General features: G+C 42.2%; 1 protein-coding gene across 4 annotated transcripts in view; it reads right to left on the reverse strand.

Moving 5' to 3' along the window:
• SUN2 (Sad1 and UNC84 domain containing 2) overlaps nucleotides 1-13,744 on the reverse strand; it is a 115,290-nt gene that overhangs the window by 84,860 nt on the left and 16,686 nt on the right. For 3 of the 4 annotated variants that reach the window (XM_040359485.1, XM_040359483.1, XM_040359484.1), the window contains exon 3: nucleotides 5,366-5,483. In XM_040359485.1, coding sequence (XP_040215419.1) covers nucleotides 5,366-5,469 — 104 coding nt within the window. In that variant the 5' untranslated portion in view covers nucleotides 5,470-5,483. The remainder of the gene's footprint in view (nucleotides 1-5,365; nucleotides 5,484-13,744) is intronic. The other variant, XM_040359486.1, reaches the window with a different exon arrangement.

Raw genomic sequence — 13,744 nt, forward strand, 5'->3', positions numbered from 1 at the left:
AAATATAGATTGTGAGTAATTATGAGTGACTTTATCAGTAGAAAACAATGGTCGGTTCATGCGCAGGGACTGGTCAGTGGATTTCATGAGATTTGTCCTCTAAGCGATCTTTTGTCGCTATTGGAAGTTAAGGAATGTCATGTTATAATGTGGTGTACATGATTTTTGGCAGATGTACAAACCAAATATGTTTTAAAATTTTTGAAAAAGAGTTAAAAATGAGAAAAACGATGCAATTCGATTGGATTGTATATGGTCTAAAACTTGTACAATCTGCTCCAAGCATGGGGGGGAACAGATGTTTTCCCTTAGAGGTCATTAACAGCAGATCAGGTTACAGGCTGTGGTGAATTACCCTTCTATCTGGAGTGAGTGCTAGCGTTGAAACCAGACACCTCAGCTGCTGTGATTTAAATGTCTCTTTGCAAGTTTGAAGGGAAAAATAAATAAATATCAGAGTTTATGTTAAGTAGACTATAAAGCATATTATAGGGTAAATCTTTCTTTTATAATAAAAGGTAATTTGTACACAATCATTAGAAGATCTGAAAGAAAGCCCTTATTAATAAAATATTCTTTTTCTCTCTTTCTTTTCCTTTATTTCTCTCTCTCTCTCTCTTTCTTTCTTTCTTTCTCTCTCATTCTTTCTTTCTCTCATATGTTACTAAACTGTGGGTTTTTTGCACCATTTGGTTTGAAGAATACCTTACTTTGAGGGTGTCATTTTAAAGAGAATGATAATGGTGTTAATCTGCATAGCTTAAGAAAGTCAGTTAAAATAGTTTAAAAATAAAAATACAATATGGATAGATGATGCAGATGATGATGATTTATGGATTAAAATGTCACTTTCTAGGCTTCAGATTGACGAATGTATTAATGGAAGAATAATTGATCTCTTATATTTGGATCCATGTAGGGGAACAATGAAACTTCTGTATGTTCGTTTATGCTGAAGGCTGCTATGTTTGTTTAAACAGACATGCGACAAGAATATTCATGCTGCATGATCAGTCCTGAAAACTAGTGTAATGTAATAAAGTTTCTTTAGGAAATAAAATATTTAGGACAGAGCCCAATATAAAATTAAAATGCTAATGAAGGGAAATATAGTAATTTGGTGGGAACGGATGCTTTTATGAAATTTAACTTAGTAATGTAAATGTAGATTGGATAAATTCTGGTTGCTATGGTCAATAGAGGTTTGTTAACTATAAACAAGGATGCATTCCAGTATATTACTGAACACCTAGAGGCCACTACACAAATGACTTTGTATAAAATTATGGCCTTATACATGATATTAGGTGAACAAGGGGGGGCATTTAGAATGTCACCTGCGGACAATATTTTGGGTGATAACACATTTGTACTCAAATAGGTATAGCAATTCTGTTTATATTGGTTATGATAATGTTTTGTTATATTGACCATGTCCTCCATTACCGTCCTTGTCTGTTAAGAAATAACAAAGAGAATGAACTGATGAAATATTCATTTCAAGGGGGGGCTGTGATAGACGTGAAACTAAAATGAATATTTTTGTGTTATGATTAGAACCACTGAAATGGAGTGTATATTTTCCTTGAAATGATTCTTCAGATTTTGTCAGATATGTTCTTAAAGTATATTTTAACTTGGATGGACATACAGAGAGAGCTGTTGAAATCAAAAAGCAACTCCATCCACTCACTCACTCTGTGTCCCCCCTCCCTCCTGGATTCCTCAGTTGTAACAGGAAAAGCCTTCCCATCCCCCACATCCTGACTTTTACAGACCCCAGAAGGAGCCTGTATGACTTTTGGAAGAACATGAAATGGACTTGTGAGGAGAAACCACCCTTCTATGAACTGGCCAATAAAAGACTCACAAGGGTGATGGGGAGGGATTGATGGGTGTGTATTTTGTGACATCATGAAGTCAATAAATCTAAGAGGAGAAGGCCCGCCTCTCTCTCCTCTTTCATTATTTTACTACATTCTCTGTGTGTGCATCTGTCTGTTCTTCTCTTCTCTCATCTTCCTGCTGTGCACTTCAGCTCCAGACCACAAGAAGCTGTGTGTGTGTGTGTGTGTGTGTGTGTGTGTGTCTCTGTTTGTTTCTGCTTATTTTAACAGATTATACCAGTGAATCATTACAAATCTAAATCACAAGTGATGTTTACATTCCTTGTAATACGAATAAAAGCGATCAAAAAAAAAAAAAAAAAAAGTATAAAAAATAAGTAAAAAAAAAAAAAATGAAAACGCCCCTGTCCCCGGTAGCTCGCACGCAGAAGCGAACGCACACGCAAGGCCCGCCCATGTATGTAAACAATGTTCAAACCACACGTGAGGTATCGCCGCATGCGTTAGAGCGAGAGCAACAATTCTAGCACTAGATCTCCTGTGTAACTCTAAACTGGTAACCATTTTCAAAGCGTCGCCTATGGAGATTTTTAAGCAACGAAGTTAGAAGCCATTCCATGAGTGTGCGCAATTTTAAAGCATGACATGTTAGGTATCTATTTACTCAGTGTAAAATCATCTTTCATATTTTACAAAAAAACGATGTTTATATATATATATATATATATATATATATATATAATCATTTTAATAAAATGCTTTTGAAGTAAAAATCTATCTAAAGATAATTTTCTATTTAAAATACATTAATAATTTAGTTTATTCAGCATGAAATTGAGCTTAGTTATATAGCATGAGGCTGTATATTCTGCAAAACCTACATTCTTGGTAAACTCATTTAATGAATCCAATAGGGCCGAAACAACCAATCAATTAATCGACAACTAATCGATTATTTTCATGATCGATTACAATTTTCATAATCGATTAATCGGCCAGTAACATAATGGGGTTAAAAAAAAAAAATTAGCCCTTTATAGTACAAAAAAGCAAATCGCTACTGTAAATATTACTTTCACTGTCCCACAGTAAAAAAATGAACCCCTTACAGTAGCGATTATTTGCTCTTTTTGTACTTATTTTTTTTGTTTTAACCCCATTATGTTACTAAACATCTCATGCCTTGGTTCACACCTCTGTTTTTTGGTGCTTTTTGCAGAAACACACTACAGTTAATTTACATGTTTTCCTATGGGACACGTTCACATTCATGATGACTTTTTAACGCAAAACGGTGCCATTTTGTATTTTTTGGTTCAATATACTTCAATGGAGAAGCTGCAGAAAAGCATGTAATGCGTTTTTGCGGCAATTTGTGTTTTGTAATCTGCCCAACAACAAATTGGCCCAAAAAAAAAATTGCAATTATTTTTTTAGGCTACTGTCCGATTAATCGAAACAATAATCGGCCAACTACTCGATTATGAAAATAATCGTTAGTTGCAGCCCTAGAATCCAAGCTCTGCAAGCTGACATAACATGCACTGCATTGACACAATTTCACAGTAACCATGAGATAAATCAAAGTTCAGGAATATTCCTTTATCCCATGGTTTTGCAAATTCATGTACACTAAAAACTGTATGATTAAATCTGTTCTGATGTCGTTTTACTAACCGGGCAGCTTATTATTTTAACCACTTCCCGCCCGGTCAATGGACAATTGACGTCCGGGAAGTGGTTGTGAAATCCTGACTGGACGTCTACCGACGTCCTGCAGGATTTCATGGGGGCGCGCAGCGATCAGTGATGCGGGGTGTCAGTCTGACACCCTGCATCTCCGATCCCGGTAAAGAGCCTCCGGCGGAGGCTCTTTACCACGTGATCAGCCGTGTCTAACCACGGCTGATCACAATGTAAACAGGAAGAGCCGTTGATGGCTCTTCCTCACTCGTGTCTGTCAGACGTGAGTAGAGGAGAGCCAATCGACGGCTCTCCTGACAGGGGGGATTTGCACTGATTGTTTATCAGCGCAGCCCCCCCCCCTTGGATGCCAACACTAGACCACCAGGGAGTGCCCCCCGGCAAAAAACAAACAAAAAAAAACAAACACAATCGATGCCAATCAGTGCCCACAAATGGGCACTGATGGCAACATGGGCACTGGCTGGAATGATGCCCAGCAATGCCATCAGTGCCACCCCTCAGTGTCCATAAGGGCCACCCAGTGTCCATCAGTGCCACCTTTTAGTGCCCACCTATCAGTGCCCATCTGTGCCACCCATAAGTAGCCAGTGCCACCCATAAGTGCCACCCATGAGTGCCCAGTGCCACTTAGGAGTGCCCATCAGTGCAACATACCAGCGCCACCTCATCGGTGCCCATCAGTGCCACCTCATCGGTGCCCAGAATTTAAGAAGAAAACGTACTTCTTTACAAAAAAAATTAACAGAAAATTTTTAAAAAAAAACGTATTTTTTTTCCCAAAATGTCGGTCTTTAAGTTGTTGCGCAAAAAATAAAAAAATTGCAGAGGTGATCAAATACCACCAAAAGAAAGCTCTATTTGTGGGAAAAAAATTATAAAAATTTCATTTGGGTACAGTGTAGCATGACCACGCAATTGTCATTCAAATTGTGACAGTGCTGAAAGCTGAAAATTGGCTTGGGCAGGAAGGTGCGTAAGTGCCTGGTATGGAAGTGGTTAAATAGGAAACCTTAATTTTGTTTACAAATATTAAAGATTCTAACTACCGGCAAGAATAAGTCCTTACATGTAATAAGCAGTTGTCATTTCAGATCCATCATGGCAGCACCTGTTATCGGGCATCCACTCATCTGCTGCCGCCACGTCCCTCACCTTGTTGTGTCACTGCCACGTCACCAGCTGTCCCATTAAAGTGAATGAGACTGTTAGTGAGTCAACAGCGGTTTAGAGGAGGACCCGCTGCGGGACAGAGATGACAGTTGCTCTTTAAAAATTATAATTTAAAATCGAGTTGATTTAAATCAAGCCTTCTTACTAGTAATTTAAATCAAATCCACCCTGGTCTAAAATAGTAATAACATACACACGAACGGCTGTTCAAAGCTTTCAAAGATATGTAACGAGTTATAGTCTCTCTGATATTTGCAGCTTTGTGTACATTGAAGTATTTATCTAAATGTGTTTATAAATCTACAAATGTGTGCTTATCTGCTAGAATAAACCAAATTCTGTTTACATCAACGTTAAAGGAAACAGTGACTCAGAGAGAGAAGAGATGGCTACATCTTGTTTTTTGCATATTATAGAAGTGAACATGTGTGATGCTGAAGACCACACAGTTTCCTGTGCTACTGCCGTTTCCTCTCTGCATACCACAGGATGTGACAGTGAAGGCTGCTCTATACCTCTTGCTTGCAAAACGTTCCTATGTACACACCTAGTGGGCCAAATGTTTAACAAAGTGTATAAGGATAAATGCACTGCATGGGGAATGCCAATCCACATAGAAAGATCACTAAACAAATACTAACCTGACAGGACTGTCTCTATACAACACATGACTCTCCAAGCTGCTAGTGCTGTTCCTGTCATCTTCCTGATCCAGAGTGCTGAGGCGCTTGCTGCGGCGTGACATCTTCTGCTATACTGCTAAAAACAAAAGGAATACTGTTCAGTATGAAAAAAAAAAAAAAGTGGAAATTTTTATACAGAAACTATACACAAGCTGTGAAAATGTGGAATAGACTCCCTGCAGAGGTGGTTCTGGCCAGCTCAGTAGATTGCTTACGAAAGGTCTGGATTCTTTCCTAAATGTACATAATATAACTGGGTACTAACATTTATAGATAAAGTTTATCCAGGGAAAATCCAATTGCTGTAGCAAATTGGATCATGCTCTGCTGGGGTTTTTCACCTTCCTCTGGATTAACCGTGGGTATAGAATTGGGTATATGGGATTGTATATTTTTTTAATTTTTATGGTTAAACTAACTATGTAACAAAGAATATACAAGGACACGTGCAGATTATTTGCATTTTATGAACACTTATGTTTAAAGCCAGTAAGCATTATGCTGTATAACTGGACATTAAAAGTACCTGTTATATAACAGGTGGGCCAAGATTAATGAAGGCTAAATGCAGTGGCAGTTGTTGCTGTATTCTTTGGGGGGGGCCTCATACAAGACATCCTGAACCACCCCCCCCCCCCCACGTTCGGTCGATTAGTCAAACCCACCCCCCCATCGCTTGTCCCCCCACAGCTTTGGCTCCTTTCCGTGTCTCTTCCTCGGCGGCTTCCCTCGGTGGCCAATACAATCACTTCTCCTCTCAGCCAATCGGGTCTTAAAGTGGTTATAAACCCCCTTACAACCACTTTATGCTACAGGTAAGCCTATATTAAGGCTTACCTGTAGCTACCCAGGATATCTCCTGAACCTGCCCGGTTTAGGAGATATCCCCAGTGGCACATGCACACTGGGGCAAAATTGAAGCAATGGCACCTATGTGCCGTTGCTTCAGTCCATGTAACGTTACCGGCAGCTGCAGCCAATCACAGCGCCGGAGCCACGATACCCAGAAGTAACCCCTGGGAGAGATGTCGCCGCCGGAGGGTGGCGACGAGGACCGCTGCGGGGGCTTAGATCTAAGGAAAGTAATTTATAATGAGCTAGTATGCATAGCATACTAGCTCATTATGCCTTTGTCTCATTATGCCTTTTTTTTATATTGGGTTTACAACCACTTAAGACCCGGACCATTATGCAGGTTAAGGACCTTGCCCCTTTTTGCGATTCGGCACTGCGTCGCTTTAACTTGACAATTGCGCGGTCGTGAGACATGGCTCCCAAACAAAATTGGCATAATTTTTTTCTCCACAAATAGAGCTTTTTTTGGTGGTATTTGATCACCTCTGTGGTTTTTATTTTTTGCGCTATAAACAAAAATAGAGCGACAATTTTGAAAAAAATTCAATATTTTTTACTTTTTGCTGTAATAAATATCCCCAAAAAATATATATTTTTTTCCTCAGTTTAGGCCGATACGTATTCTTCTACCTATTTTTGGTAAAAAAAAAAAAAAAAAAATCGCAACAAGCGTTTATCGTTTGCGCAAAATTTATAGTGTTTACAAAATTAGGGGATAGTTTTATGGCATCTTTATTAATATATTTTTTTTTTACTAATGGCGGCGATCAGCGATTTTTTTTCATGACTGCGACATTATGGCGGACACATCGGACAAATTTGACACATTTTTGGGACCATTGTAATTTTTACAGCGAAAAGTGCTATAAAAATGCACTGATTACTGTGAAAATGACAATTGCAGTTTAGGAGTTAACCACTAGGGGGCGCTGTAGGGGTTAAGTGTGACCTCATATGTGTTTCTAACTGTAGGGGGGTGGGGCTGGACGTGTGACATCAGTGATCGTCTTTCCCTATATCAGGGAAAGGATGATCACGGACATTGCCACAATGAAGTACGGGGAAGGTGTGTTTACACACACACCTCTCCCCGTTCTTCAGTTCCTGTGACAGATCGCAGGACACCGGCGGCACGCTCGCGACCCCACGACTGGGCTCTTAAAGAGGAGGTACGTACGTGCTTGTGCCCAGCCATGCCCTTCTGCCGACGTAGATCGGTGTGAAGGGGTCCTTAAGTGGTTAAAGAGATATTAAACCAAAAAACAAAACATATGTTGTGACATCCTTGTGACAGTAATAGGTAGGGATGTCCCGGTACCGATACTGAGCATTTCCCCGAGTACTTGTACTCGGGGGAAATGCTCCGATGCCTCACCCGATACTTGGGCAGGCAGGGGAATTGGTAGTCTTCTCCCCTCCATCTTTTCCCCAGTCCGTGCAGCTCTCGACCCCCCCTGTCCGTGCCGCTCTCCGCCCCTCCATTCGTGCAGCTCTCCCCCTCCTTGCCGTCTTCTCCGTCCATCCGTGCTACTCTCCCCCCGTCCATCCGTGCCGCTCTCCCCCCGATTATCCGTGCCGCTCTCCCCCCGATTATCCGTGCCGCTCTCCCCCCGTCCATCCATGCCGCTCTCCCCCCGTCCATCTGTGCCACTCTCCCCCCTGTCTGTCCATGCAGCTCTCACCCCTCCGTGCCATGTTCTCCATCCATCGGTGCAGCTCTCCCCCGTCTGTCCGTGCCGCTCTCTCCCCCCCGTCTGTCCGTGCCGCTCTCTCCCCCCCGTCTGTCCGTGCCGCTCTCTCCCCCCCGTCTGTCCGTGCCGCTCTCTCCGTGCCGCTCTTTTCCCCCTGTCTGTCCGTGCCGCTCTCTCCCCCCCGTCTGTCCGTGCCGCTCTCCGTCCTCCGTGCAGTCTTCTCCATCTGTCCGTGCCGCTCTCCCCCCTCAATCTGTCAGGGGGGAGAGCGGAGGTAGGAGCCGCTAAACCCGGCTCCTACCTTTTTCCGAATGGACAGAGTCAGTGATCACTGACTCTGTCCATTCACATAACTGAGCATCGTAACCTGTGATTACGATGCTGCAGTTTATGAATGGAGAGGAGTCTCCCTCCATTCATTTCAGCTGATGCTGCTGAGAAAGGGACTGGGGAATCTGTTTCCCTAGTCCCTTTCTGTCTTAAAGGGGAGATGTCAGAGGTCTGTTAAGACCCCTGATATCTCACCAAAGCCCCCCAACAGGGCTGATTAAACAAAAAAAAAAAAATTGCAATAAATATGTTTTTTTAAAATAAATAAAAATAAAATGTAAATAAAAAAAAAAACACACTGACAATCCACCTTCCCCCAAAAAAAACTAAAAAAATCACTGTAAAAAAAAAATTATAAAATACCGTCACATGACATAAAAAAAAGTATCGGTATTCGGTATCGGCAAGTACTTGAAAAAAAGTATCGGTACTTGTACTCGGTCTCAAAAAAGTGGTATCGGGACAACCCTAGTAATAGGTATGTGTCAGGTACTCTACAAGACACCAAATCCCTCCTCTGCCCTTAAAAGCCTTTGATTACACCAAGATCGGTGAATGCTTTATATTTTTTTTAAATGGCGTAGTTGAAATTCAGGTAAACTGAAAGTGATGTCAGGTCATCGGTTCCGGGATACCATAGCGGAGAGCTGATCCTGGCTTTGTTTGGCTGTCTGGCCAGTGGCCGGACATGCCTGCTGGTCGCTTGCATCTCCCATTGGCACGAGAGAGCCTGAGGAAACTGCAGAAGGTGGCGAAATGCTAGTTAGCCACTAGGATTGCTTTTGCAAAAGAGCTGACCACTGGCTAAAAAAAAAAAATAAAAAAATAAATGGTGCCGGGTGATGCCTGCAGCCGCAGGCATCATTCTGGTATAACCACCCGAGTATGTCACTGGTCAGCAAGTAGTGATTATGTATCCTACTTACAAAGCGTACACATAAGCACACATATACATTATATATATATATATATATATATATATATATATATATATATATATATATTGTACAGGACGCCAGGGTTGGGTCCTGGATGGACGCTACATAGCGCCAATTTTTGAAGTCTAGAGGAAGTGCTGACAGAGGGTGGAGGAGTGTGGAAGTGAAGGTGTCTGCAGAAGTTGTATGCTGCTGAGAAGGACTGGAATACTTACCAAACCGTATGTGCCTGTGTTTTGTTTTGTTTGCTGTGCTGAAGGAAAAACAGACTTTTTTTTTCATTTGTGCTGAAGACAAGCAGGACTTTTGTTTTGATGATTTTCCCTATGCTAAAGAAAGCGTTGTTTTGTTTCGTTTGGTTTGCAAATAAAAACCCCTTTTTATTCACTACTACGGTTTAAGCACTCTCGCTGAGCTAAAGAACCCCCAAAGTTCACAATATATATATTATATATACACACATATACACACATATTTCAAACTTTTTAAAAAATAAAAAACTGAAAAATTGGACGTGCAAAATTATTCAGCCCCCTTAAGTTAATACTTTGTAGCGCCACCATTTGCTGCGATTACAGCTGTAAGTCGCTTGGGGTATGTCTCTATCAGTTTTGCACATCGAGAGACTGAAATTTTTGCTCATTCCTCCTTGCAAAATAGCTCGAGCTCAGTGAGGTTGGATGGAGAGCGTTTGTGAACAGCAGTTTTCAGTTCTTTCCACAGATTCTCGATTGGATTCAGGTCTGGACTTTGACTTGGCCATTCTAACACCTGGATATGTTTATTTGTGAACCATTCCATTGTAGATTTTGCTTTATGTTTTGGATCATTGTCTTGTTGGAAGACAAATCTCCGTCCCAGTCTCAGGTCTTTTGCAGACTCCATCAGGTTTTCTTCCAGAATGGTCCTGTATTTGGCTCCATCCATCTTCCCATCAATTTTAACCATCTTCCCTGTCCCTGCTGAAGAAAAGCAGGCCCAAACCATGATGCTGCCACCACCATGTTTGACAGTGGGGATGGTGTGTTCAGGGTGATGAGCTGTGTTGCTTTTACGCCAAACATAACGTTTTGCATTGTTGCCAAAAAGTTTGATTTTGGTTTCATCTGACCAGAGCACCTTCTTCCACATGTTTGGTGTGTCTCCCAGGTGGCTTGTGGCAAACTTTAAACACGTTTTATGGATATCTTTAAGAAATGGCTTTCTTCTTGCCACTCTTCCATAAAGGCCAGATTTGTGCAGTATACGACCGATTGTTGTCCTATGGACAGAGTCTCCCACCTCAGCTGTAGATCTCTGCAGTTCATCCAGAGTGATCGTGGGTCTCTTGGCTGCATCTCTGAACAGTCTTCTCCTTGTATGAGCTGAAAGTTTAGAGGGACGGCCAGGACTTCGTAGATTTGCAGTGGTCTGATACTCCTTCCATTTCAATATTATCAGTTGCACAGTGCTCCTTGGGATGTTTAAAGCTTGGGAAATCTTTTTAAAGCCGGATTTGGATACAAACTTCTCCAAGAGTATCTTGGACCTGCCTGGTGTGTTTCTTGTTCTTCATGATGCTCTCTGCACTTTAAAACGGACCTCTGAGACTATCACAGTGCAGGTGCATTTATACGGAGACTTGATTACACAAAGGTGGATTCTATTTATCATCAGTCATTTAGGTCAACATTGGATCATTCAGAGATCCTCACTGAACTTCTGGAGAGAGTTTGCTGCACTGAAAGTAAAGGGGCTGAATAATTTTGCACGCCCAATTTTTCAGTTTTTTATTTGTTAAAAAAGTTTGAAATATCCAATAAATTTCGTTCCACTTCATGATTGTGTCCCACTTGTTGTTGATTCTTAAAAAAAAATTAGTTTTATATCTTTATGTTTGAAGTCTGAAATGTGGCAAAAGGTCGCAAAGTTCAAGGGGGCCGAATACTTTTGCAAGGCACTATATATATATATATATATATTCTGATAATAAAAAAAATAGCTGAGAGCCTCCAATATACACCATACTATTTTCTCTTTTATTGCCACTCAGGTAAGCAATGGGTTTCCAGCTCACCAGTTTGTAAAACACACCCAGCTTAGGCTTCTTGCCGTTTCCCAGAAGTACAGAGAGTGCACCCGGTCTTATTCAAATGCTAAAATTGAAAGGTGTCGATAATGAAAGCAAACCCTCTCACTCACCAAGTCAGATTAAAAAAAAAATCTCAGGTGGTTCAGAACCCATAATATGTGAGAACTCAAAAGGAAGTTTGATAAATCAGATTTTGCTTTCTTTGAGTAGCATATATATAACAAAAAAAATACTGAGAAAAATGTCAAATGATTATTTTCCCTGCATAATTTTGCAGACAATCAGATTTGCTGCACCATATTCTTTCTGGAAAGGATATCTTGCTTATCGGTCACTTTTTGTGAAATTAAAGCTAAAGGAAGAGGACAGGTCCATGTCAGAATAGGGGGAGCCGACAGCAATTCAACGCACCTTCCTACAGCCACATTTTTGAATAGTAAACTGATGTTGTAGGTACTTTTATAATTCCTATATTGCAGAACAAGCTAAAAAGGTTCACCCAGCAACCCCACCCTCCTACTGCTTATACGGTTTATTTGCTCCCTGTCAAAGCAAATTAGAAATATTCCTGCATATACAGCAAGGTTACATAGTAGGTGAGGCTGAAAAAAGACACAAGTCTAACCTATGTGTGTGATTATATGCAGTGGCGGCTGGTGCTAAAAAAAAAAAATTGAAGAGAAACCCCATCAATTGCTGCCACTGTGCTATCAAACGCTGACACTGTGCCCATCAAACGCTGTCAGTGAGAGTGTGCCTCCGCGCTCGCCATCTGCCCGGCACTTACCCTGTTTTGTGGGGCAGCGGGTGATGGTGACGAGCGGAGTCCTTCATGTCTCCAGCACTCCCGTCCTCTTTTCTCCTGTCAGGCATTAAATAGCGGTGCCTGTTTCAGCCAGCCAATCAGGTGACAGGTAACCAGACCTGAGCAACCCGATTGGCTGAGAGGCAGGTCAGTGTTAGGGAAGCGATGTATCGCTTCCCTAACACATCACTGAGTAATCAGCGAATGCACGCCTATGGCTCTAATCAAGCGCTTCAAAAACACACCCGCCGCTGTAATTCATATGCCCGGCGCCTGACAAGGGGCCGGGCACATGAATAGGAGGCAGCAGCGGCAACCATAGATAGATTCATGCAATGCATGAATCTATCTATGGTGAGAGAGAGTGACAGGAGAGGGGGGGCGGCGCTCCTGCACCCTTTATGGACGCACCACCGCTGATTATATGTCAATATTACATTGTATATCCCTGTATGTTGTGGTCGTTCGAGTGCTTGTTTTGAAACTATCGATGTCCCCCACTGTAACCACCGCCTGGCTGGTAATTCCACATCCTCGTCCCTCTTATCGTAAAGAACCCTCTAAACAGTTTAAGGTTAAACCCCTTTTTTTCTCATTTTAATGAGTGGTCACGTGTCTTATTAAACTCCCTTTTGCAGAAAAGTTTAATCCCTATTGTGGGGTCACCAGTATGGTATTTGTAAATTGAAATCATATCCCCACTCTAGCGTCTCTCCTCCAGAGAGAATAAGTTCAGTGCTCGTAACTAATATGCTCCAGACCCTTTATTAGCCGTGTTCCCCTTTTTTGTACTCGCTCCATTTCCAGTACATCCTTCCTGAGGACTGGTGCCCAGAACTGGACAGCATACTCCAGGTGAGGCCGGACCAGAGTTTTGTAGAGCGGGAGAATAATTGTTTTATCTGGAGTCAATCCCCTTTTTATTGTGTAGCACTACCCCCGGAGGAGCTGCTGGTTTGTTTTGGGTGGCACATTTACCTCATGGCTCTTCCGAATTCCTAGGGGTGAATGGTGCATATAGCAGTAGAAAAGAAATGTCCGCAACAAGTGTCTTTTCTGTGCACTTTATTACCCAGCCGGGTAAAAACAAACGGTTAGGAAAGTAGAATTGAAGGAAGAAAGGAGAATAGCAAATTCAGGCGTAGCAATAGGAAAACAGTCCTGCTCCCAAGTGTAACACTTCTCTGCGCCACTCCTGCTTGAGTGGGAATAGCGTACCTGGACAGGCCTCTCTCACTGACCTGGCAGCCAGAGTATTGCTCGAACCTTTGAGGAAAAGTCTCTGCCACAGACCCTCCTTGATTGCAACTACGGAGGCAATCCTTCTTAGGTGAATTATGCTTGGATCTCCTTCTCAACGTCGCCCAGGTACCGACTGACAGGTGATCAATCCTTCAGTGTCCGGCTACCTTGATCCCCAGTGGTTTGTCGAGATTCTTTTGGATCGCCAGCCTCTCATTGGCGCTCCTCAGACGAACTCCCCACCGAACAGCTATACCGTTTGGGATCCTCAAAGGTGGGAACCCAGTCAATCACTGGGTCCCCGTTGCTGCTCAAATGTTCCGGACCAACATGGTCCCGGAACCAGGAACACCGCATGGCACGCGTGCCCCGGCCAGGAAAGCCATAACGCCGTGATGTGGTCAC

This window comes from Rana temporaria, chromosome 7, assembly GCF_905171775.1.
Source record: "Rana temporaria chromosome 7, aRanTem1.1, whole genome shotgun sequence".
Taxonomy (NCBI): domain Eukaryota; kingdom Metazoa; phylum Chordata; class Amphibia; order Anura; family Ranidae; genus Rana; species Rana temporaria.